The sequence below is a fragment of the Pleurodeles waltl genome, chromosome 5 (assembly GCF_031143425.1).
Source record: "Pleurodeles waltl isolate 20211129_DDA chromosome 5, aPleWal1.hap1.20221129, whole genome shotgun sequence".
Classification (NCBI taxonomy): domain Eukaryota; kingdom Metazoa; phylum Chordata; class Amphibia; order Caudata; family Salamandridae; genus Pleurodeles; species Pleurodeles waltl.
This window is the reverse complement of record NC_090444.1, coordinates 115,688,186-115,715,667: the sequence shown is the minus strand read 5'-3', so window position 1 is coordinate 115,715,667 and position 27,482 is coordinate 115,688,186. Positions and strand designations below refer to the sequence as shown.

Here is a 27,482-nt window from a genome sequence, read left to right as displayed (position 1 = left end):
TTGTCTGTTGACGGCCTTCTTGATGACTTTTGCCGGGAAGGAGAGCAGGGAGATAGGTCGGAAGTTCTTGAGGTCCTTTGGGTCCTCCTTGGGTTTTTTGAGGAGGGCGTTGATACGTTTCCAGCTCTTCAGGAAAGTGGCGGACTCGAAGGAGCTGATGATGATCTTCCGTAGTTGGGGTGCAATGATGGAGATTGCTTTGTTGAGGATGTGGTGAGGGCAGGGGTCAGATGGAGAGCCGAAGTGGATGGTGTTCATGATTTCAATGGTGTAACTGTCGTTGATGGGGGTCAAGGAGAGCAGGAGGTCGTTCGGAGGTGAATCAGTGGTGTTGGTGGTTGCTGGGATGTCTGGGTGCTGAAGCTTTCGTGGATGTCTGCAATCTTGCGGTGGAAGTAGGAGGCTAGGGAGTCACAGAGGTCTTGGGATGGCGGGATGTTGTTGACGTTAGAGCTGGGGTTGGAGAGTTCCTTCATGACGCTGAAGAGCTCCTTGTGTCTGTGTGCATTGTTGTGGATTCAGTCTTTGAAGGCGGTTCTTTTGGCGGCTCGGATGAGTTGGTGGTGTCTGCGGATGGCGTTTTTGAAGGCTGTGTGGTTGTCCAGAGTCTGATCTTGGCGCCACTTTCTTTCGAGTCTTTGGCAGCTTTGCTTAGATTCGTGGAGGTCGGCGGTAAACCAGAAGAACTTTCTGTCGGTGCGTCTATTGGAGTGATTCTTGATTGGGGAGAGAGTATTGGCACAGGTGTTGACCCATTGCCTGAAATTGCGGGCAGCTGCATCAGTGTCGGTGGTGTCGATGGGTGGGTTCTGGGAGAGGGTCGCGATAAGTTGGACAAAATCACCTTGATGCCAAATGTTTTAATAATGTGTGCTAGCTTTGAGATATATGCGTCGTTAAACAGATAAACATGCTAATACAGATTTATCAAGCATGCACATGATATTCTGTTACACAATGGAGAACTAACTACTCCCTGCCCCTCTAAAAACTCTCTTCTGAAGGATATAGAGAGACTAAACATAAAATACATTGGATAAGAAACCCTCAGCTCAAATAATGTTACCGCTATATAAGTTTCCAACAAAGAAAACCAGTGAATCTTGAATAGGAGGAAGACTAATTTTACATTATTTGTACTGCATTTGTCTCAGGAAACAGAACAAACAAATATTTGCCAAGACTTTATTTCATAATTGAATTTCAATTGTGGCAAAAATATACTGATTCCATTCCTTCTTATGTAAACGCAGGAAAAATATAGAAAATAAATCTGATTCATGTTTTTCTATGATGCAAAAATTATTGACTAATAAGTAATGTGGCAAACCTGGTTTGCTCCCCGCTGTTGAACGAACGCATCAAAAATAGTGTAAAATGCCATCTGCTCCATTTTCTTATCAGTACAAAATGTATCTAGTTTAACAGATTCCTAGTATGCATTTGTTCTACATTCCTGCCGGACACACCATCTTCAAAACGAGCTGCATCATGAGGAAAGCCATTAAAACCAGCAACCCTGTCTACCTTGCGGACAACATCAATATCTCTGTTGGCTATCAGCACACCACTAGCCAGGGCCCATCATACTGGAGATAAAGAAGTGAGAGAAGAAAACAACATACTGCAACAGGCCTTTGCACTTTTTGCAGCCAGGATCTGGAACAGCATGTCCAGCCACATATCTGTTAGGACCACCCAACCCTGCTCCAATTCAAGAAGTAGTTGAAGGCGCACCTCTTTAAATGCCAGCACATTTCGATTCATTACCTTCTGCACCCATAATGCTGATGGCTGTCCAATGACTTATTGACTGTACTCTTGCCTGTGATCCCACACAGTGCTCCACTGCCTTTTTGGATTGGTTTGTGCTATGCAAATCCCACATACATGCAAACATACATACATTCCACTTCTGTGATGAATCTCAGTTCTCCAACTCAAGAAATACCGCAAGCGAAATTCAAGAGGGTTTGGTCTTCCCATCACATCCCAAAAAAAAGTATTTTATTCTGTGAACAATTTTATTCTTTTGAAAAGGATGGTTCAATAATCATTATATAAAAACAAATTAATACTTGAGTAGGATAAGAATACAACTGAGTGAGTGAATGAGTGAGTTGTAGTATCTATACAGTGTTCACTACATACTAAATTTCTGTGCTATCTGTATAATTCCGATTATTATGCTACTGAGATTTTGTAATAGCCCACACCACTTATCTTCTATGGTTTATAAGCCAAGCAGACATCAGGGTCCATATTATAGAAAGTGGCCCGGGTGCAGGGGAGGGATTCCACAATATGAGAACAGGGGCTTGATAGATGAATACTGGGTGCATTGCCTTGACAAATGTGTGACTACAGGAGTTGCCACCCCTGCTCTGACCAGGAAACGTAGGGATAACCCAAATAGAGTGATAAGCCATAATTATACAGAAAAGGGAAGGTAGGATCTTGCTTTGGATTTCTTCACAATCAGAATGTTTTAGGGATCCTTCTATAGCCATGAAGAATTCCCAAGACCAGTGCCTGGCTAAATAGAGGCAGAAACATGTAGGCAAACCACAGGAATGCCAGGGACATTTGTGCCCAATAGCATCCATTAATTATACTTTGTAATATTTTTTGTGTATACCGAAGGTACCACCTAATAAAAGTAATCCTTGTGGTATACCTTAAGGTATCTTTAGATTATAACTGGCTCCCAGAAGCTTTTCCCAGTATCTTAAGAACTTCCTCAAGAATCATGAGGTTGAGAATGTCCTGGCAGTACCATCTTAACAGGGTGGGATAAGGTGGCCGATGATGAAGCATGACATTACATGGGTAGGACCACCTCATCCAATGTCGTAAAATTTTAAGATTAGGTGGTCACCTAGGATAAACAACATTTAGGTAGATAGAGAGGAGTAAAGGAACCCATTCCTCCGTAGAAGGCCTCACCGAGCTCTTTGGTGGTTATGAACTTCAGGAGGCAGTGCGGTGAGTGATGCCTCCATTTCTCTTTGTGATAATGGGGAAAGGTAGGGTACCTATTGCCAAAGATAATCTAGGGTGAATGTCAAAATCTAACGAGCATAGTAGTCATCACAAGAAGTCAGTAAGAATACTACTCACGCTCAAATACAAAACAAGGTAAGATGCCCGGCATGGGGTAAAGAAGGTGAAGCTGAGAGCCCAAGATTGGGTCAAGGTGAATATGGATGGAAAGATGAGAACAACGAATAAACCATAAAAACCAAAAAGAAAACCTTACCTTAAAATTAGTTGTTCAGGCAATTGTTTAATCCCTATCTAACCTACCGTATAATGCCATGCCTTAAAGAACACAGTTACTTCCCAAACTTATGCAGGGGTCACTGATCACATTCTATAATAATCCAAGCAAGGGCCCTCACTAGTGAGCATCTTCCAGACCCATATTGCCTCCTTTACCCAAAGGTGTTGGTGGTTGGCTTCAGTGGAGAAGAATGCTTGTTCATAAACATCACAGAGGTTGATACCAGGAAGACATCTAAACCTTTTAACTCACACACATATTGGTGTATTCTAAGAAAAAAAGGGGGAATCAACTGAGAACCTTCCACCAGCTGAATAACCAGTGATATTTTATCTGCCGAAAAGTTTATTGTGGGCAACTGTGCCCTATGGAAACACCCAAACGTGATGGTGGTGAAAGCTGGGTTCATCTCTGTACTCAATATGTATTGGGGGATGAGAGTCCCCTTTCTCTATTTCTATTTGCTTCGGCTATTGATTCTTTAACTCAAAGGTTGTATATAGAAGGGTAATGTTTGCCCCTTAAGATTCTATGCTTTGTTCATCAAACCTCGTTTGTGTGAAGGAGATTACATTTTGTATTCTAGTGGTATAGAATCTTTATTAATGTGAACTCCTGTTTCAGAAGAAATTGATCAAAATACTACACAGGGTTATCAGATAACATCCAAAGGGATGCAATGGAAATCATCACTTCCCCACAGAAGAATGCTATTGGATACTTATGGGTGAAAACAGAGGATGGTTTACGTGCAATTGGCTAACTGAATTTGAATAGTTATTTGTGAATATAAAAGCTCAGTTAATCTAAGGTTGATTTTTAGAATCAATGCAGTAAACCTAGTTACCTTCCTGAAATTAAATGTTGTCCTCAAAGCTCTCACCCTAGTGCATTTTTAAAAAATGTGGTCAGTAATCACTCAATCAATCAATAAAACATTTACAGAGTGCATCAAATCACCTGTGAAGGTCTCACGGTGCTGGAGCAGTATGCTGCTGTGTTTGAGGTATGATCATTTGAACATCCAGGTCTTTAGTTCTTTTCTGAATCGGTGGTGTGACAGTGCAGTCCTGAGGTGTCGGGGGAAGTTGTTCCAAGCCTTGGCTGCTAGGTGCGAGAAGGAGCGCCCTCTGCTGTTGGCTCGACGGATTCATGGGGTGTGTGCGAAGGAGAGGGAAGGTGATCGGAGGTGTCTGATTAGTTGTCGGAAGGTCAGACATTTGTTGATGTATGCTGGTCCTACGTTGTGCAGGGCCTTGTAGGCATGGGTTAGCATCTTGAACTGGCATCTCTTTTAAATCGGGAGCCTGAGTAGTTTCTTGAGGTGGGGTGTGGTGTGCGTCCTTCTGGGGAGGTTGAGTATGAGTCTTGCCACTGAGATATCTATTGTCTGGAGTCACTTCAGGAGGCATGATGTGATTCCTACGTAGAGCGAGTTTCCATAGTCCAGTCTGCTGGTGATGAGGACCTGCGTGATGTTCCTTCTGGTGTTTGCTGGGAGCCACCTGGAGATATTGCAGAGCATGCAAAGGGTGTGGAGGCAGACGGATGAGATTGTGTCGACTTGTTTCTTCATGAATAGCTTGCTATCTAGGATGATGCTGAGGTTGCAGGTGAGGTCTTTTGGGGCAGGGGGTGTGCCGAGCTCCGCGGGCCACAATGTGTCAGTTCATGGCGAGGTGATGTTCCCAAAAATGAGGACTTCCATTTTTTCAGTCTTGAGTTTGAGACAGAGGTCCTTCATCCAGTTTGCTACCTTCATCGTGCATCTGTGGAAGTTAGCTTTTGTGGTGGAGGGATCTTCGGACAGTGAGAGGATGAGCTGTGTGTCATTGGCGTAGGAGATGATATTGAGTCTGTGTGATCAGACAGTGATGGCCAGGGGGGTGATTTAGGTGTTGAAGAGGGTCGGGCTGAGGGACAATCCTTGGGGGACTCCACAGATGATCTTCTTGGGCTCTGAGGTAAACGGTGGGAGATGGGTCCTTTGGGTTCTGCCAATAAGGTATGAGGGGATCCATTTGAGTGAGTTTCCTCGAATCCCATTTTGGTGGACTATGTTGATCAGGATGTGGTGGGAGATGGTGTCAAGCACGGCAGACTGGTCCAGAAGGATGAGGGCCGCTGTTTCCCAGTGGTCCAAGAGGGCTCTGATGTCATCTGTGGCTGCAAACAGGGCTGTCGCTGTGCTGTGGTTAGCTTGAAATCCGAATTGGGAGGGGTCCTGGAGGTTATGGTCTTCTAAGTGTTGGATGAGTTGCAGGTTGATCACTTTCTCAAGGACTTCTGCTGGATAGGGGAACAGAGAGATGGGCATGTAGTTCTTCAATTCGGCTTGGTCGGTGGATGGCTTTATAAGGAGGGGCCTCACTTCAACATGTTTCCAGACTTACAGGATGGAAGCTGCAGTGATGGAGGTATTTAGGACCTTCCTAAGCTTGACACAGATTGTCTTGCTTCCGAGGTTGAAGACGTGGTCGGGGCAAGAGACTGTGGGTGCTACCGAGTACACAGAGTTCATGATGAAGATATTGTCTTGCATGGTGAGGAGTTCCCAGTGGGTGAGAAGGTGTTTGGGTTATTGTTCATGCATGTGAGCTGGTTGATGCTGTCTGCTACAGAGGGTTGGCGTTCGAAGTTTTCATAAATGGTTGAGTGTGTGTCTTGGAATAAGTCCATGGGGTTGTTGCACAGTTCCATGGAAGGGAGTGATGTCGTTCTCGGTGGCTGCGGGATTGGGGAACTCCTTCATGATGTGAAGAGTTCTTTGCTGTGGTTTGTGCTGGCTTTGATGCGGTCTGCTAGTGCATTTTTCCTGGTTTCTTTCAGGAGGAGGTGGTACTGGTTGAGAGCGGTCCTGAACGCAGTGCAGTCTTCAATTTTTTTGCTGATGTGCCACTTCCTTTCAGGTTGTTGGCAGTTGTATTTGGTGGAGGGCAGTTCTTTGGTGAACCAGGTTGCTCTTTTGTTTTGTTCTTTGACCTTGGCTGTCTTGGCGGGGTCACCGGCCTTGGCACATTCTGTGATCCACTGAGAGAAGCTCTTTGCTGCTTGTTCAGGGTCTTGTGTAGAGTCTGGGAAGTGGGAGCGGAGAGTGTCGTTTTCTGATACACGTAGATCTGGGGGGGCACAGTGCTGGGGTAGGTGGGTCCTGAGATGGTGAAGTGTACACTCAGGTGGTCCGGCCAGGTGAGTTGTGTGGTGTAGATTTACCTGACTGTCGCTGGGGCCAAGCATGTCTCCTGCAGTGTGGGTAGGGTCGGTGATGAGCTGCTTGAGGCCAAAGTTGCTCCAGCTTTATAGAAGGTCGGTAGAGATGGCATCGCTGGGGTCGTTGAGGTGGAAGTTGAGGTCCCCTAAGAAAATGTAGTGCTATGAGTCGATTGCTTGGGAAGTGATGCAGAAGCTGGGGCATGGTCCTGATGATCTGTAGGCAAGGGTGCTTCTGATGGTGCTTTTTCCGTCTGTGTGGAGTTGCAAGTTGAGGTGTTCAAATACCGGTGTCGAGCCATCAGGGGATGTCGTATAGCGGATGGTGTCCTTGTATATGATGACGATTCCACCTTCGTGCTTGCTGGTTCAGTCTGGGTGTGTTATCTTGTAACCTTCGAGGATGGCAGTAGCGATATTTGGTGCAAAGGTGGGGTTGAGCCAGGTTTCTGTGAGGAAGATGACGTCCGGGGTGAAGGAGGAGATCATGTCCCAGTCATTAGTGGAGTGTTTAACTAGTAAACGTGCGCTGAGTAGGATGCACTGGAGTTGTGTTGTGGTGGTCTCGGTCGATGCATCAGGTGTGGTTACATTCGCTGTATTGCTGGTGTTGTTTGTTGCTCCAGTGCTGAAGGTAAAGCAGCAGTGTTGGCAGGAAAATGGTCCTCTGGTGACCCGCGGGCATGTGCAGTAGCAGTGGTTGTTGGTGCGTCCAGGGCTCGGTGGTCTGTGACGTTGTATCTTCATGGGGTCCTGCTACTCAGAACAGACAGGCCCAGATGGACTTGCCTTTAGTGCATCTCTGGCACGCTGGCGACACTGCTGCCTCCATTAAGTAGGTCCTCGGAGGAGAAAGGGGTGCTGGGAGGCGGTAGCTGGGGCTAGGCAGGCGGCAGGAAAACAGGCGGCAGGTGGGAGCAGCAATGGGAACAAAAAAGAATAAATAGTGTAAAAAAGGAGGCAAAAGACAGAAGAAAGCACTCAGAAAAACAGGGGGAGAGAAGGAGAAAGTAGTAAAGACAAGGCCAAAAAAGAAGGAGGAAACAGTCTGAGGCAAACAGCAAGAGAGAGCACTCGGAAAAATAGGGGAAGAGGCGAAGAAGGTAGTGAGAACTAGGTAGAAAGTAGGCAAAAACACTCAGAAAAAAGGGGAAAGCAGTGGAAACAGTGCAGACAGCAGAAGAAAGCACCCAGGAAAACACAGCGAGAGGAGGAGAAGGCAGTGAGGACGAGGCAGAAAACAGGAGGGAGCAATGCAGCAATAGGGGAGAGCTGGCCTAGTACTCACTAGGTTTATTTGGTTTTTAAGTCCCCTGTAATAGCATGGAAACAACTGAGTTGGTCCTTTAAAAAGGGTGGAAGGACATTGTCCTATTTTAATTTGTACTATTGAGCTTCCAAGTTGAAACGTGGCGAGGGCATTACTGAGTGTGATAAGCTTCAAATGCAGGCTTGGGTGGGCACGACGTGCGGTGCTTCTCCCGTGGTGAAGGTGCATTGTGTGTCAACAGGCCACCACGCTCGTCCTGTTTGCTTATCTCATGGCGCTGGCCCGCTGTGTTGTCCTCAACACCTCTGTTCTGTTCCTGGGGGACTTGCTGCTAGGAGGTACCTTGTGTAACTCCATGTTCCTGGTGTTTTTTTCCTCCCAGAATCCCTTGGGAAGGACGTATATTTCCCTAACCCAATATGGCAGCCATCTTTAGTTCCCCTATGATCTGTTCCCTATCAATCACAGTTTCCTTTTCCCCTAATGTCTTTTCCTGGGTTTTGTGTATAAAAGGAGATCAGAACTGCCTTACCCTTGATTTTGCAACGCTACATCAGTCCTGTTGAGGGTTTCTACGCTTCCTGTTTTCCAGGGTCCCGATTCCTGTCATACTACTCTGCTAGTTCCATCCTCCTTCTGCTTCAGCAACTTCTTGTATTACTGCTGCTTTCGCCTGCGGTTGCCATCTTCTAGAGGTTTTTTTTATCACGTTTTTTTCCCCTCCTAACAGGTGGTTTTTCTGAAAGGCACTATTCACGTAGGTGCCTTCTAGAGTTAACGGCATGGTGGCTACTGGGAGAAGTCTCCCAAAGCTCTGGCAGACCAGGACTGTGAAGACCTGGGCAGTCTACTCATATCGAACTTGAGGATTTATAGCTAGACATGGTTCTCCTGAGCCTGACATTACCTGTTAAGTAATGCTATGTTTGTTGTTAAATTGTGTTATTTTTGTTCCATTTTATTCTGCAGATGTTTTGTCTCAGTTCAGACTGTTTTACAGGAATGTTAGATTTGAAGTGCTTTAGGACTGGCTACTTATTTGGCATGAAGTAAGGAGACTCTCTGAGCCCTCTCCATGTACGCCTTTGTTAGAAACAGCACTCCTGGAGTTTGGTGAAACAGATTACTGGAATATGCCCTTAAAGCAGGGAGTGCTGGATAGGTTAAGAATGTAATGCAACACATGAAGCTAGAGAAACAAGGGTTTGGAGCAGTGGGGTGGTAGGCATCTCGTGGTTGAAGATGCTCCAGTTAAAATAGCAACATGGTGGATACAGAAGGCAGACTGGAGTGAGCTAGAAGAATTGCTTTGCTCCAGAGCTGACAAGTAAACAGTGATTAATTTGTAAATAAAAACATGCCGGTGCTCAAAGCCCTCCTCTTAAACATGTGGCTGCTGCAATTAAATGTGCGAACATGGAATATTGAGGCAGCGTAATCCCGAAGCCATCTCGGGCCTCTTCAATCCATTTAAAGCCCCTCCCTGTCCCTTCAGCTCACTCTTGCAGTTTTCTGCTTTCTCCCATTGTGAAGATTTTTCGTGTTTCTCTTCCTCCGTCTTTCCCAAATGTGTCTTTAGCTCGCTGTAAATGCATGAGGCAGAACAATAAGCGCCGGCCCTCAAAAATAAGTGCTGGTACTTAGCACCGGAAACAACAAGCAGAAATTAAGCACTGCAAGTAAACAGGAGAAGGCTCCCTATAGCTTAATGCGGGTAGCAAACAAGATGGAGCTGAGAAATTCAGAAAAGTGGGAGGTAGGCCGGAAAGTCCTTGTAGAAGCTGAATATTTCCTCAGATCTTTTCAGTACTGTACCACGTTTTTAATACTTGTCTGCTACGTAACATAATTTTTTTATTTTGCTTTTATTTTTATTTGTCACCTGAAGGTGCTGGGCGGAGGAAAACTAAATAAAAAATAAAAAGCCACATGGGACAGGGAGGGGCAGTGGAAGAAATGCACAAGATTTCAGGGAGGGGGTAGGGAGAATCTGAGGGCTGAAGCAGGTCCTGGGACAGAGTGCAAGAAAACGTGCACTTCTATGTATTGCTGAAATAAAATAAAAAAGAGCCCCAGGTAAGCAGTGGAAGAGTGCAACTCATTCAATCAGCACAATATGAGATCTAAATGTTCCTGGGTAGGAAAAGGGCTGACCTAAAGCTTACTTAATATGTATTGGAAAAAACAGGTCTGGCTAAAAGACTGTTTGTAGCCAAGACCTAATGATTTACATTGTCTGATTAATCTGCGAAGAATAACATATATTCCTGCCAGGCTGAGGAAGCACACAAAGACACTGTGCACTTCCCCATGGATTCCCACTGCCAATAAGGTGGCACTGACGCATTCAAAACGATGAATCTATTTCTCACTCTGGCAGTTGCATCTAATTACTCCATAATAGCAGCCAGCGCCTATGACAAGGTTACCATTGGCTGGCATGTAATCAAGATAGATAATGAGGTCCCCAGGTAACAGATTAAAGCAAAATGCTGCATTTGAACCTACAGGTATTTGCACAGACTCTCATGGGAAAACGTATGGGGACAGATTTAGCACCAGCAATCACAACACAATTTGTTTATTGTCTTTTAATGGTGCTCAGTGAAAAATAAACATTGTATGTAACTTAGGAAAACAGCAAAGAATAAACCACTAATCTGCTTTGAACAGAAATATCACAAATCACTGTCAAAATTACTGTTTCCGTTTTTCCTATGTAAAAAATAAGTTATTTTTCAGGTGACAATGGATTCTATGTGGTCCTGATCCTTCCGAAGAAATAACTGGACACTTTGGCCCATATTTATACATTTTTTTGCGCAGCATTTGCATCATTTATTGACGCAAAAGCGGCGCAATCATACCAAATACAATTGTGTTTTGTAAGTTTGCGCCGATTTTGCATCAAAAAGCGGCTCAAATGCGGCGCTAAAAAAGTATAAATATGGGCCTTTGTTTTAAAATCTCTGGTCTAGTGAAGGCAACAGGGAGGATACATCATATACATGCTCTTTCTGGCTCATTCAATGGGGTCAAATTATTTTTTCCAATGTAGCAATCAGGAGATTCCATTTCACTATCTACATCCGCTCCCCATCAAATTGAGGGGACAACAAGACACCCGATTTTAAGTCTTACCAACATCGGGCTTAAAAGGGAAGACAGAAGGTGTGGGGTGTGTCTTCTACCCCAACATCCTGTGTTAGCAAAAAGAGAATGAGCTCCAGTAGTGCCTTTCCAAAGTAAGAAGCTAAGTTGTGGAGCATCATAATCCAATTTTACCACCTATCTGTCGGAGAATGAGCAGACAGGTCATCGCACAGAGCCCCCAAAGCTCATGGCCTAGGTGAGTGTGGGGCCCCAGTGTGAAGCGAACTGGTGGGCACTGTCATGCACAGGAGCACTACAGGAAAGCAACTGCGTCTGTTCCTGGTAAAGTCTACCTGCTGGAGGCTGGAGACTAAGCAAAAACCTGTTTTACATTCTATTAGGGGTGGTGAAAAGACCTGAGCATGTTAGTCTACAAAGTGAGGTAAGCCAGATGCCTTATTTGCCATATTGAAGATGTGAGTCGGCCATATGGCTCATTTGTAACGGGCATATAAGTAGGGTTTTTTACATGTTGCACTGATAATCTAGCCCAGGGTTCTGCAAAGTCGGTCCTGGAGAGCCGGGTCCATGCCAGATTTTTAGCATATCCACATTTAGAAGAATGTAGATTTCTGAAACATCTTTTTTCTAAATGTGGATATGCTAAAAACCTGGCATGGACCCGGCCCTCCAGGACCGACTTTGCAGAACCCTGATCTAGCCCCTTGGCCAACATGTCCATCCAGTCTCCAAACTTGCTGCAGGTGCCCATACTGGTTTTGATGAGTGGTATTATTCCCCTATCCCTAACTACTCAACCATCCAGTCACAGGGCAATCATTAATAGTCAGTTCAAGTTACTATTCCTTATGTTAGCTCTGGTGCCTAAAGTTACCTCCGCTTGTACCAACCACCACCTTGTTTTTATTTCACTCGTCAGCCAGTAAACATCTCATAGAGTGGAATGAGTAAGTTACACTTACGTCTTAAGTAAGACACATCTACTCACAGAAAAGGTGAACTTTGCATAGGTATTCAGGAGTAATTTACACCCAAGTCAGGAGTGCAACACAACTAGTCAGAAAAATGTGGCGAATGGATCTAAATGATGTTCTTGTGGTTTACGTTAGTAGAGCAGACATGGAACTCAAAAATTTCAAATGCCTGGGCAATACCATAGACACATCTAAACATTGTGCAAATGACCTTCAAATCCACTCTTTTCTCAATATGGCTGCCGGTGGTATTGTTTTAACACTGAGATGTGCTTTCTTTTAGAGACTCCAGCAGTTAAAGGTGATGCCACATTATGGGTTCACAGAAGTTACACCATAAAACACTTGGAAAACCAAAGTAGAAATTATTATAACAGTACATTTTGGGTCGTATAATTGCCAGGATGAAAGTGACTTTTTATATTAGTAAATTGAGTTTCAAAACATATCCACCTTGCCACTACCACCATCATCTCAATTGTGAAAAAATATAGATTGAGATTTTTTTTGCACATCCACAATCTGTCTGTGCTGAGAAACTCTCTCAAACTATCAGAGGGAGACCTTCTGTCTCCTTTGAACTTCGTTATTGTGTTATGTTTAACAAACAAGGCCAAGCAAGACAGTCAGAAAATCAAATGTGTGGGGGATACAATAAACCAAATTTCCCAAAGGAAGGACCCATGAGTAAGATGAGAAGTAAGTGAAACGAAGGATCATTCGACAGTGGGAGCTAAACAACTTGAGTGAGGTCTGTTAAAAGAATGACCATCTAGAATCGCTCTCGTACCCCGAGTGATAAAAGTGTGAGGGGAAGGCAACATGACTGACAGTGTTGAACTCTACCCACAGACCTGAAATGATCAAGGTTCAAACTCCGATGATCTCAAACTTTCCGCCATAAATCCAGGTGACACACAATCAACCAACTGATTGGCTGTGAGATCTAGGGGCATCAGGAAATCAACAACTGCATCAGCAAAAGTGACGCTGTTGGAAACGGGTTGGCAGAACAAATCAAAATGCAATGTGAGGAAGGAAGACAGCAGAGGAATGCTTCAAAGTCTCAAAATCCGAGGGTCTGAGACTGAGTAATCTGCAGCACTGCCACTGATCTCCTTACACCTATCATTCCCCCTCACTTCCTCTACAACCTATCCTTGGAAACAATGCTTAAAGATCCGCTGATGCTGATAGAGAGTACCCCTGACACGCTATGCAACAAACCTACAATCAGATGATGCAGGCACTACAAGCAGTACATACATTTCACTAGCACAAGAAAGATATGATGATGCAGAACAAGGCCCAGAGGGACCCATGCCAAGACAACACTCAGAGGATGTAGGCACCACTAGCAGCATACAGAATCCCAGAGCACAAGACGTGATGATGCAGAGAAAGTCCTGGGGGGCTTGTGCTAGTAACTGGCGAGGCCAGGGCACTATAGCAACAGGGTACCTCTTAAATGAGGATTTTCTAGCCACTGTTTAACCATAGCATATGATCTCTGGATTTTGCCTTGATTTTAAAATACAGTCTACTGAAAAGTTACCTCTAATTCTGGATCAACTATATCATATGTGCAATGTGCCAATAACACTAATCTGTATCATCACAATAGTACAGCTAAGAAACAATTTGATCCAAATTGGGATGTGTGATGCTGCAAAGCGTTTCCCCTCCAAATTATCTTTTTGTTCACCTTCACAAGTGCAGTGAAATTCACAAAAGAGCAAACAATATCTTTCTGTGAAAAATGTCCTTAGCAGTGGGAAGACTGGATGCGTTGCAAACTAAGAACACGTTGCTAACTTGCCATTCAAGGTATGTATGAGCTCGCAGCGCTCTATTTAATTATCTGCATTTGTTGGTCAAAGGAGAAAATAAAACCTTCTCCATTTAATTACAGATTATATTGCTTATGTGTTGTAATATTAAGCAATACATCTTTCTTGAAAACAAGGACATCAGATGTGAGTAGGTATGATCATTTGTATAGCCTTGCCTCTTGAAGCACCAAATTGTTGCTGTGTTTGTAAACAGTCATCTTTCCACCTAGACACATAAAGAAATGCAACATACTATGTGCTCATTCTATGTACCATTTCTAGTAACAGTATTTTAACAGTATTTAAAGTAGCTTTAAGACCATAGGTATTTTAATTCATTGAAAATCAGTATGATTACTGGCAAATCAGGATCCACATATAACCACATGTGACAAAACATCTTTGTCTTCCCTTATAGTTGCAAGCCATCTAAGAGTTTACCATCCATCTAAAAAATTAAATATATACAGCCTCCTACCATGTCAACAATGTCCGCCATGGTGAGAATGAATATAGCCGACATAGCCCATGTGTTACGGGCCCACCTTGTCCGATCGATCCAAGTGGAAAAGGCCACTAACTTTTTTGGAAATACCTACAGAGGGAGTAAATAAAAACAAATCAATATTAAAGCAAGTCCACTGCATAGTGCACTGAACTTCTCAGATTGTTGTGAACGTTGTCCCTTCACTTTTACCACTTCAGACTGATAATTTCCCATAACCTACACAACCACACAGCTAATCTGCAGATGCAGAGTTAGGTAAAGAATCTTGAAAGCAGGCCGTTCAAAGTTGGAACTAGATGGTATGCATAATTTGCTGTGTTTTCTCACTCAAATTCAGCTCTTCTTTACTGTGGCTCTAGAAGAAGTTGATTTCATTTGGGGGCGGGTAGGTGTCTTCCCTTATCCAATAATTCTTTTGACACATTTACCGTGATGGCAGTCTTCCCTATTAGCATGAGGTCTTAGCAAGCAAAGATTATTTGGGGCAAACCCCATAAAACACATAATCAATACATCATGGCACAAAAATCATAAAGACAGCTATAAAAAATGAACAATTGTTAGATCAATTGCTCGATTGCCAGTACAAGTGTTCAGTTTCCTTGCTGGTGAACTTCCTTCTGATTGTCTGGATGTGCAGTAAACACAAGGACCAGGCATAAAGCCTTTGCTCTGCACAATGACGGTACAAGCATTTACTACAAGACCTGGGTCTTCTGCAGCAGATTTAACAATGCCACAATAGATGTACGAGGCCTTCAATAAACTACATCATTATATCGCAACATAGTGATGAGAGGAAACAATTCTGAGTTTTAATTGAAGTAGTACAAGAGATATGTTTGAGACCTTAATATAAATAAAAGGTTTAGTTCTTGGTAGTCATTCCAATAGAAACATAATTCAAGAAGGGAACAATTTCAAATATTAAACAATTTGTAGACTAGATGCAGAGACCATACCAAAGACCTGTGTTGCAGAATGCACGAGTACAACAACCTACATTTTCTCACTTATGTCCACTGTTCACAGTTTACGTGACAAAAATCAATTGCATATATAGACCAATTGCTTTTAAAGCTTTGAAGGTAAATTCGATTGCATTGTATCAGTTACATTTATTGGACACCACCACTGAGAATGCCACTCTTGAAAGAATGACATAGTAATTATGGCGCTTTTGCACATTTTGTTATGTGCCTTTTGATCGAGAAGGACACTATACACTGATAATATTATATAACCTGCCATGTGCCTCCCACCTACTCATTGGTCAAGGCCAAGATCTGGTGACAATATGATAGTGAGTTCAAACATCCTCCCCTCCCCCCAACAAATGCCATAGCCGACAAGTTTATCACTGTTAAGTAGATCCAGTACCCTTAACTTCCTCTGGCAAGTGAGGCCTCTAAAGCCCTGCTCATGTAGGCTAGAACTGGACCCCCTAATTTGGAGAATGTGTCCTCCATATCTGATAAACTATACACTAGCTACTTGTGTCCTGTTAATACTCATATTAACACCCACAGTGTCTGCAGCCAAAGGTCCACTGATGGGACTTGGTTTGCACCAATTAGGAGAGAGTCACCTGCTTCGCGGCCAGTAAGAGATGAAATACTGCCTTTTCCCTGATTGAGTGGAGTGCGTAGACCTCCTGTGCAGAACTCGGGAATCCTGTTTCAGGACAAGATTCTGGTCATTTTCCTGTTATCTGGGCTGTGCTGACAGGGACTTTGGTCCAAAATTGTTTCGACTTCAAGTGCGCCCACAGATTGTGTTGTACAGGGTCTTCCAATACCCTCCTGATTTTGTGATGTCTATTTTATACAACCAGTCTGAAGCAGTTGCTTGAAGGGTGTGAGGGCTCTCATTGCCCCTTCCTATTTTCAAGATATAAGGCCCAATGTTTCAAACACTGAGAAAACCAATTACTGTATTGCCAAATAATGGAGTTAGGTGAGATGGGAAGATGGTCAAGCCTGTTACACCGGTCAGGAAGTCCCACACGTACAGGTGGATCTAGGGACTGGGGGGCAGGTACTGTATATGTTTTAATGCAGCTGGGTCTCACATTCGTGAGGGACATCTCCCACTAGACAGGTGGACAGATTCTGATCTATAAAACACCTTAGTTTGTCCATTACACCCTGTGTCCGTTTTACTATATAGAGTTGTTGGGAAGCTTGATAATAATGAAGAAGATGTTTTCCAATTCAGCCTAAGTCTCTTCCATGAAGAGGTAAAATAGTTACATAACTTCTGGAGTTGGGCAATATCACCATACTTAAGGATGAGGGGGAGAGCTTGAAATGTAAGATTTTCTGGAGAAGCATAGGGCCATATTTATACTTTTTGACGCAAAACTGCGCTAACGCAGTTTTGCGCCAAAAAAAATAGCGCCGGCTAACGCCATTCTGAAGCGCCATGCGGGCGCCGTATTTATTGAATGCCGTTAGCCAGCGTTAGCCGACCGGCGCTGCCTGGTGTGCGTGAAAAAAAACGACGTACACCAGGCAGCGCCGGCATAGGGAAAAATGGCGTTTGGGCGTCCAAAAATGGGGCAAGTCAGGCGGAGGCAAAAAAATCGTCTTAACCCGATTTGCGCCATTTTTTTTGGGCACCCAGACGCCATTAACATGACTCCTGTCTTAGCAAAGACAGGAGTCATGCCCCCTTGCCCAATGGCCATGCCCAGGTGACTTATGTCCCCTGGGCATGGTCATTGGGCATAGTGGCATGTAGGGGGGCACAAATCAGGCCCCCCTATGCCACAAATTTTTTTTTCAAAAAATACTTACCACAACTTACCTTTTCTTCCCTGGGATGGGTCCCTCCATCCTTGGGTGTCCTCCTGGGGTGGGCAAGGGAGGCAGGGGGTGTCCCTGGGGGCAGGGGAGGGCACCTCTGGGCTCATTCTGAGCCCACAGGTCCCTTAACGCCTGCCCTGACCCAGGCGTTAAAAAGAGGCGCAAATGCGGGTTTTTTTGCCCCGCCCACTCCCGGGCGTCATTTTTGCCCGGGAGTATAAATACCACGCACATGCCTGGGAGTCATTTTTTAAGACGGGAACGCCTACCTTGCATCTCATTAACGCAAGGAAGGTGTTCACGCCAAAAAATGATGCTAACTCCATGAACTTTGGCGCTAGACGCGTCTAACGCCAAAGTATAAATATGGAGTTAGTTTTGCGTCGAAAAAAACGACGCAAATTCGGCGCATACGGAGTATAAATATGCCCCATAATGTTTAGGAGAGCTATCCGACCCACCCTCAATAGTGTGTGTGCCCAATGAGATGTGAGGCCAGTTTCTAATATGAGCTGTGAAGTTACCAATCATGCAAAGGCTAAGTAAGGGAGAGTCTGATACCTTGACACTTTATGCCACCAATTGATCATTTAAAAGAAGTGGTTGTTTGCAAATATGCCACTGTTTGGCAGATGGAAAATGCTGTCCGCCAAACTCCTGCGGTCAGGTTACCATCAGAGCGGTCCCCTTCTCGCGGGCCCTATGAAGAATTTCCTGATGGGTCAGTGGGCAGAAACAGAGTTGCTGCCCACTGGCCCAGCGGGAAATGACCTACAACATTGACATCGGCTCATAATTGAGCCGGCAGCAATGCTGTAGTGCATAGGGTGAACCAGCACCCGTCGTGATTTTCACTATCTACCGCGACGGGCTGGCCAAGGGGGGTCTTTACACTGCCCATGCCAGGTGCATGGGCAGTGCAGGGCCCCCATGGGGCACCCTGCACCCCGTCTCTGTCAGTTTTTACCTGGCGGGGCTACCGCCATGTAATCGCCGGCGGAGAAGGGACTCGTAATCCCCAAGGCAGCGCTGCCCTGGCCGATTAGGACCGTCAGCACCACCAGACCGATGAAATCTGTCGGTGCTGGCGGTCCGATCGTGGCGCGACTGCCACGGTTGTGGTGTGGCTGCCGGACTGCCACATTAGCGGCCGTCCAACCGCAATCACGACCGTGGCGGTGTCAAGACTGCCAGGGTCATAATGATGCCCTATATTTCCCCCCCCCCACTAGATCTAGGCCCTCAGACATTTTAAGGTTTACCCACATCCCTGCCATATCCTGGACAGCCCCTGATTCTGAAGTCAGTTTTGCTAGAGACTGCTGTGGCTCCTCTAGAGGTATTAATATGCTGTCTGAAATGACTGTGAGTTTGTTCGTATTGAGACTAAGACTACCGCTTAATCAGAGAGTTGTCACTAATCCTTTGTAAAAGGGACTCTAAAGTAAGCACAATAAAGGTCAGAAATGGCAGTCGTGCCAAATCCGTCAATGAATGCCTACACGTCTTGAGTGCTTTCCATTCACTCTAATCCTGGCCCAGAGAGATTTTGTAGTTGCCCAATACCCACCCCATAAAGCGGGATCCAAACCCGGACATTCAGAGTGTCTTTCAGTATCTCCAAGTGCACTCAGTTGAATACTCTTTCCGCATTGAGAGAAGCACCTTTTGCTGTCACGTTTTTTGGCTCTTAGCATTAGCGCTGGGTTCCTGGATGAAGAGCGCATAATCAGCATGCATTAGCAAGGGTGTCACCTAGTCTAGCCTGTTGGCTTAAGCCTTCTTGAAGAGTTTCGTCTAAATATTATACAATGATTTGGACAGTAGTGGAACTCATTTTAGGGTCTTTGCCGAATTTCGCAATTAGGGAGATGCCATGGAGTGGTTTACAACCTGGGTGCTGTCAAACATGTTAAAAACATCTGTCACAGGTAGGATTAGGATGGGCAAAGTTTTGCAAGAGTGGAGTGGAGAAACCACTTGGCTATGTCGTCCTAGCCACCTTTCGACTACCAATGGTTCTCAGCATTTACTCTTTTGGTTATTGGCTTGTCTGTGTCCTACCTGGTGCATCCTGTGTCTTTTTCAGTGAATCTGGGCAGAGACATGGATTCCTAGTAAGCCCATCTGGCCTGCGTGCTGGTTGGATCCACTCCATACAGCTCATGACAGAAGGCCTGAAACTCTCACAGTTTGCCCTCATCTAATCCCATTGCACCCCCTTCTTGTTTCAAATGTCCCTGATATAGCTCGGAAACTCGCACGCCTCCAGTTTGTAGCCAGAAGGAAAAATTATCTTGAAAAGCATAGGAAACACTCCAGAAAGACAAAATACAATATACAGAAACCCTATGCCATATGGTATGAGGATCACATACTCTGGTAGTAATTGCAAGTGTTTTGTTTCTCTGTAGGGTGCCTGATAAGTACCAGTGAGCACGCTTTCACTTACCCTTGGGAAGATGGCAGCAAGAGAGCAGATTGTCAAAATCAGGAGTAGGATTTCACCGACGACAAAAGTCACATAGTTAGCAATCAATCTGAATAAAAACAAAGAATTGGAGACATATGTCAAAGAGAGAATTCCAAATACATGATGGAAAAATTCTTATATTCCTCAAATTCCCACACCATCATCTCTATCCTCATGTGCACACTGGTGACATTTCTTTGGCACGTATAAACAAAGTTGTTTCTGTTACTGACTTGCTTTTCTGTTTTGGAAAGCATCAATATCACTCCATGATTGTCCAGACAAAATGTATGAGAGTAAAATACATACAGAGCATATAGATATTATGGCTCTACGATGCCTAGCATCAACACAAGTGTGATGTAATCATTGTTGGTTTGATTCATAAGCACACTGCAGCATTATAAGCAGAATATTGAAACAGATACCAACTACATGTATGGATTTGTTAAACAGCTTTAAAGACATAAAAAACTACACTTCTCCTGATCTTAACCCTATGAACCCTCAAAAACTAAATTTCCCAATCTGTGTCAGATCCTCACTCCAAGGAAAGTAACATGGTTCCTTTCACCCCATTACTGATGAGGCTCAAAAAGGCTGCAACCAGTCTGAGGATGCTAGTGTTCCTCTCTAGAGAGAACCTGGCCTGGCTGTTCTGGTTGGAAAGTTCTGTTTGCAGAAGGATCAAGTCCAATTCACATATGGCTGGTCTCAGTTTTTGGTGGCAAGAAATGATGGACGTTAATGTGGTCCAAGAAATGTTTTGTTGCTCTTAGCACTGGATAGGAGATGGTGGAGCCACCTAACAAACAAATACAACACGACAGCCAATTCAATCAGGCCTGTGGTCAAGAGGCCAGGGGTTATGTTTGATATGTATCTGCTTTTAAATAAGAAACAACATAAAGTAGTGAGACAATATACTGAGAGGAAGAATATATTTAGGCTATAAACTACAGAGTGGGTGGCCAGATAGATTAATGGTATGATAGGTCTATTTGCTTCTGTTGGACCTTTGGTTGATGTTTCCCATTAGAGAGGAAGCGGAGTCCAAACAGGAAAAGCCCCCTATCCCTTCCAGACACTTCTCACATCCACGCTGTAGTAGCTACTCACATTGGATCGATTAAAATCTCCACAATGGCAGTGAAGAGGAGCACCACGCAGGAGCAACTAAAGGCAGCTCCACTCTGCTTCTCCTTCTCCACAGAGAAACGGGTCTCCATTTCTGGGTTAATGAAGCGCATGGACAGGCGGTAGGTGTACTTTCCTTTCAACCTGAGGAAACAGACAAAACTTGGTCACAAAAAGACACAAGGCACGCATGGGAAGGTTTCTGAGCTCAGTATACGCGTGAAGATACCTAGTCAATAGCAGCAATAATCACAGCTAATTTGGGAAAAGGCAAGAAAAAACATTCAAAGCTTACACTGCATCTTATAGAACAAAGTAGTTTGCCCTTCTTGACTTTTTCACAATTCACTCATAAAAATCTCACTAAATCAACACCAATTCCTGGTGTGAAAATTCAGCAGTTATCATTAAAATCTTTTGTGAAACCCCTGTGGCAGCTCACCATCATGTGATCACCTAAACAAAGTGATGTTTGGTGACCTAGGAGGTAGACACCTAAAATGAAGTGTGACACTTGCACATCCGTCCTGTGGTCCACAGCTGCAATTCTTCATCAGCACTATTACCTGCACCAGACATTGCTAATGGCCACATACAATATTAGTGCCCACTTCATCACAGAAAACGGACACCTACCTCATCTGCATCCTCCATGAACTCATTATTTCAGCATCTCATCTCACAACATAGGAGGGAGTGGCCTACCCATCATCAAAAGAACTATATGCCCATGCGCACAGCTATAAGTAACTACCATCAGCAGCTCACTGTATGCCACACTAAACCTCTGGCATACGGTGGTGGCTGCTGCCAATCAAGGATGGCTGGGGGGTGACTGTCAGTGGGGGGAAGACGGGAAAAAGTGGGTGTTAAAAATAGTTTTTAAAATCTTAGCTTTCCGACGCTCCTGCTGCCGGCCGACTCTGTGATGCTCCTCTCTTCCCGGCTGGGGCACAAAGTACAGGGTCCCAATCCAGACCTGGGTCTCATGTTAAAAGAACCATGAGAGCAGAGCCGGGACTGTCTTGAGTGGGATGGTTGGATGCTTTCTCAGGCACAGGGAGCCGGTGCCATTTCTCCAACCCTGTGTAACACAGCCAGGTTGAAGAAATGAAAGTGCGCACGTCAGTTTGGCCGGCCTAAGACGGCCGGCCAAACTGACATGCGTACTTACAAGTGCTCACCACCACTCTTCCCTGCCGTTGCCCCGCCCCGCCGTAGACTCCCATGGCTCAGTCAGGCAGAGACTGAGCAGGGGGGCAACGCTCCTCCACTATTACAGAGGAGCCACCCCTGCTGACTTCCACACCCACCTTTTATCTCATATACACACACTAATAGAACCATTAATCTTTTGCTGTGCCTACCACATACCCACTATATCCTATACTAATTGAAATAAACCTTTTGAGGGACTTTGACCATAACACAATGAAGGAGGGACTACTCAACCTCATTAACCAACTGCATCTCACCCAGTAACATTGCTCCCTTATACATGCAAGGCAGAATCCTAAGCTAGACTCGTCTCACTCTTCCTACCAACACAAAACCACATTCCCCCTCTACTATATCATAGGATGGCTTGCACCACACAGCAGACACAGACATGCTCCATCCTACATCCAGACAGCAGTTATTAATCTGCCTTGAGAGCCATCCATCTATCACTAAACCAAGCAGCGAACTTCTTGCTGCCTACACACAGTAACTCTTTGCTAGGAATCCTCATCCACACCCTCCAGACAAACACAGAAAAACATGTACATTGAACATTTAGAACCAATAAACTCAAATTGCGTGAAGCCTAGTACATAAAGCAACTGGGTAAAGCAAAATACCTTGCTATGGTGCATACCACTGACCCTAGGGATGTAGTGGGCAGGAAGCATGCAAAGAAACCCATCAATGGGTTGAATACGAAGCTTCCATGAGTAAGTGGCGGACCCTCAGTTTGACGGCTGAAGGTCACATTCTGTTAACGCAACATTACCAGAGGAGTAGTATCTGGAGCAGTCAAAAGGTAGTACAGTTTTACCTGCAGCTTTTCACTGTGGGCTAGGATCAAAAGATACCCCGGGAACGGCTGCGTAATCTACATCACGTGACATATGCTAAGGAAAAGGATGTCAACTCTAAGGGCTAAGGCAGAAGGAGCCACCTCTCCAGACTCTTATCTAGCACCGATCAGCTGGGGCCAGCGTGAACATCGCCAACCTTGTATCTGCTCACTACAGCCACAAATGTGTGTACACATGGCTGCCCTAACATACAGCACCTCCAATTCTGATTGGTGCTCTTTCTTCCGCCAAAAGATTTAAAGTGTTTGTCCATTTGGAACATTACTAGATAGGCCCTACGTCTCATGTAGGGTAAATATTTCTCTGATGTGCATAGAGTGTTAAAACAGACTCACATATTTCAAACAGGCACAAACATGATTTGTAAGACACAAAACTCCTAGGTACAGCACCAGATCAAGGAGTAGTAAACGATTCAGGAGCTGTTTTTAGACAAAGGATTTAGAAACCATGCCAGGAAGTGTATGGCCCATACTGTGAAAGGTTTGCTTCGCAGAATAACTCCAGAATTAATCCAACAAGATTCATAGAGCGCGGCTAATGCTTCCTGCAGAGACTTTGATCCTTGAAGTGTCGCCCTGCTGCTGTCATTTTGTAGGTAAGCTTTACTCGCCCCGTGTGCGGCTTGACTTTTCTGTTGCTTTCTGTTGACCACAGCCACCTTACACCACTACAGAGACGAATAATGAAAGTACAGCTCTTATAAAAAAAAAATCAAAAGGCAAAGTCAACCCAAGACCTTGCAGCACAAAATCACATTATAAAGCCCATGACCATTAAAAATATCTTTGAAGGGAACAAAATTCAACACATTAAATCCAACAGAAAGAAGACTGACATACATGCTGCTCATCCATGCACGAGATGAATTTACGAGACCCACTTCCCAGCTTGTTAAAGACCTCACCCATATCATCAGCCTCCTTGAAGCAAAATCTTGCGAGGATGGGAGTCTCCCATTCTCAACCTTGAAGACTTTCCCTAAGGAACACCTGTGCCCACATCTCCCTGGTGAGCAATGTAGGTGCAACCCCCGGAGTCTTCTCAGCAGCACTGATAAAAACTTGCCAGATCTCCCCCTTCCCCGCTCGGAAATCCCTCCTTTGACCCAGACAACCTCAGCAGTTATCAACTCTAGCTACCTTTCTTTGGGAGAAAGCCTGAAGATGACATGTTTGATTCAAATACAATCCCAGCCGTCCATACTGACTGCCCCCCATCGTTCATCAGCACCATCTCTTCCTACATGGACATGAAAGACAAAGGTGTAATATAAACACCTTCACACAGGCACAATATGGTCCTTTTCCGTGGGTGGCAGGCATCAAGCTGTAGTAATGACGCCCATGCCAGGAAGGCATATTGTGACTGTTCTCCATGGGTGGCAGGGTCAAGATGGCCTAATGAACACCTTTACAGGAAGGCATAATTTGGCTGTTCTCCATGGGTGCCAGGCATCAAGATAGATTAATGAAGCCCATGACAGGAAGGCGTAATTTGGCTGTTCTCCTTGGGTGCCAGGCGTGAAGATGGACTAATGAAGCCCATGACAAGGCGTAATTTTGCTGTTCTCCTTGGGTGCCAGGCGTCAAGATGGACTAATGAACACCTTGACAGGAAGGCGTAATTTGGCTGTTTTCCTTGGCTGCTAGGCGTCAAGATGGACTAATGAAGCCCATGAGAGGAAGTAATAACTGCATCTTCAGGAGGTAACATCCCCGGGATGCACTTACTTTTGATTGACTGCTGTTGGTTTTTAGCCTGAAACGACAGCAAGCCTCTGAATAACGCTACAGAGAAGCGTTAGGCCAGTCTCTGGGGCCGGGTGTCCCTGCCACGGCGGATGACCTTTATCAATTTGACAAAGGTCACTGGACGATGCTACAACTGTCACCATGGCCCCCGAGGCTTCTCACATCTACTAACGATTGACATGCACTGGCACATAGACAGCACGCGCGGCCTGGGGCTGTTATCTGCAGGAAAGCCAAGCGCCCCTTTGCCCCATGCCAAGCCTACTTGCAGCATTACGTCATCATAAACAAGAAATTCAATTCTTCCACTTAGACGTAATAACTAAATGACAGGCAGACAGCAGGGTACGGTATGGACATACAATTACTGCATTGCTGATTTGCAACAACAACAAAAAACTTATTTTCCGTGGCGATACTTGCAACAGGGTATGGACTATATAGAACACGTGTTATTTTATCACCCAAGTGAGAGAAAAAAATCATGCCCAAAATATGACCCATACTGACCCGTGAACTGATAAAACGCAGCTAACCAAGTATGAGAATCCATTATCTTGCATTCGCTCGTGTCCTTGTTACTCTCGTGTAATCCAATCAGATTTCAGACACACAAGCAAACAAGACCGTCAATGTGAAAATAGATGCAATCACTTTTTCTTTGTGCAGAATTGTGTGCCGTGCAACTGCTGCATTACTTAAAGATAGTTCACACTTATTGAATGTACTCGTATAGGCACAAAGGGGACTGAAAATGGCTCGTTAATCTTTCGAAAACCGAGGCACAGGGAGGCAAAAAGATTATGGCCAGGATCACACAATGTGATCAACTGGGAAAGCTAGGATTCTGAAACGTCTTACATACCACCGAACCCCACATTCAAGGCGAAACTAAAGAGGTTGAAGTCACTGCCCAGTGTGCCTGGAGCGGAAGTGGCCAAGTTTGAGGACATTATTTTTCTGAGAACAGTATACTTAGGAGCACTGCTCCTCCTGTGGATTGATAAAAAAATTACATTTTGCCAAATTAATATCTTTGGACACATCAACATCCGTCTTGGGGATGCCCTGGCTGATGCACTCAGTCAATCCGGGCTGCTGATAGAAATATCCACATATATCCTTGCAATATCTATTTAGAACACAACAAAACCTTTCTTCTCAGTAATATAGCTAACATATGTGTATTAAAACACACCATCTGACCAAACTGACTTAAAAACTCATTTAGACGTCCTCCGAGCACCCTTGTTTGAAAGGAATTGCCTATTTTGGGAATTAGGATTAGGACAGTGCTACCCCTGCAAGAGGCGCAGAGGGGTGACTTCACGACCTGACTGGGTATCGAGCTGTAGTTGTAAGTGAACACAATCACCAACACCATACAACGTGTACGTGTGGGCCATTACTGCTTACTTAAAACATGGGGCTGCCTGAACCTCCATCAGGTCTGCCACTTGTCCTTTCTCGATGTTGTTTACCCAGAGATTGAACGTACTATTATCAAGATTTATTTGGTTACGATTTATTGGGGGGTAGTGCCAGTTTCAGAATATTGCCAGGGGCGGGGTCATACCCCTGAAGATGAAAGATTTCTGCAAGGACAAGTGATGTTGTTACACACAGGGGGTTCAGCACTGAGGGGTTAAGCACTGTTTATCTGACCCTCTCTAGTTCTGCACTTCATATACACTACCCCAACTGACCCCCCTACCCGCCCCCCACACTCTTTTTCTTTTATCATCTCGATAGGGTGACAAGACGTCCCGGATTTCCCCGGACAGTCCCTGTTTCTAGAGAACTGTCCCGGTGTTCCGACGCTTCTCTTAATTTTAAATCAATGACCTGGTTTTTGGGACAAAGGTCAGATCTTTAAATAAATCTCCCGGTTTTTGGGAGAAAGGTAAGATCACCTAGGGAAGCATAAGTTAAAAACGCCTACAAAGTATGAAATAATTAAAGTAATTTATCTGTTACTGTCAGGCAACACAGTCCCTTGTCTGCTCCCAACAGAGATGGAGTGGGGAGCAGAGAGAGGTGGGTGGGGGCGGGTTGGGGGTGCAGGGTGGGAGGTCAAGCCATAGCTAACTTTATATATGTAGTCTTTTGTGTGTGTGTGTTTTAACACACACCTGAATAGGCACACACTCACAAAGCTACGAGAAAAAAAACGGGACAGGCCAGATATAAAAGTGAGAGCATAGTCTTTAGTCCTTCTTTTATGTCCGGCCTGTCCCGGTTTCTGCTCCTCAAGATCTGGTCACACTACATCTCGACTGCTTTTTTGAATCCTGGAGGGAGCATTTTGTCGAGCATAATGACTGAACTGCTGCATAAAAGTAGGATTTCCTAGGGTTTATTTTGCAGCCCCTTGTTTTCTCAGTAAGTTCACTGCTTGTCACTAGTAAAGATATGAAACATCACAACCCCAGGCCTTGCACTCCATGGACGACAACTACCAATAACAATGTTAGATTTCTGACGTGTGTGAGGCTCCAGTGTCCAGACAAAGGTACCTGCTGCCATTGGGGGGGGGTTTGCTTGATGCGCTAGGTTCATGGTCCACCACCGGTGTGGACATGGTGGACGTTGAGGGTACTTACGCCTGGACGGTCTCCCTCTCTAGTAAGGCCTCGTTCAGTAGGTTGTTCAGCTCCTGCTCGTTCTGCTTGGCATCGATGACCCTTTCCGCGAGGTCGCGCAGGCGCAGGCGCCGTCGGGGGTTGGGAAAGGAGGGATTCACTACCTGCCAAAGGGAGATGGACGAGTTAGAAGCAGGTGAACATGGGGACATCTCTGCTATTTGAACCCTCTCTGGTTGTAAGAACAGAAGGGACAGTCTAGTATTTTGTACACTTTGCCTTACGCAGCTTACTCAGTGAAGGACAAGAGAATAAAAGTCACGAGACATGGACATACCCACTTAGAAAATCCGATTGTAGTTCTTGGTACATAATATAATTAGCTATGCTTCTGTCAAACCAGCATGGGTGTAGTAATGATGCTATAAATCTTGTGGTCAGTGCTGACGTTAGGGAT

General features: G+C 44.8%; 1 protein-coding gene across 1 annotated transcript in view; it reads right to left on the bottom strand.

The window, feature by feature from the left end:
* Window positions 1-27,482, bottom strand: part of ADCY3 (adenylate cyclase 3) — a 343,040-nt gene that overhangs the window by 56,346 nt on the left and 259,212 nt on the right. The window contains exons 9-12 of the mRNA XM_069233756.1: window positions 27,047-27,189; window positions 20,591-20,752; window positions 19,451-19,538; window positions 14,162-14,278 (exon numbers count right to left, since the gene is read on the bottom strand). Coding sequence (XP_069089857.1) covers window positions 14,162-14,278; window positions 19,451-19,538; window positions 20,591-20,752; window positions 27,047-27,189 — 510 coding nt within the window. The remainder of the gene's footprint in view (window positions 1-14,161; window positions 14,279-19,450; window positions 19,539-20,590; window positions 20,753-27,046; window positions 27,190-27,482) is intronic.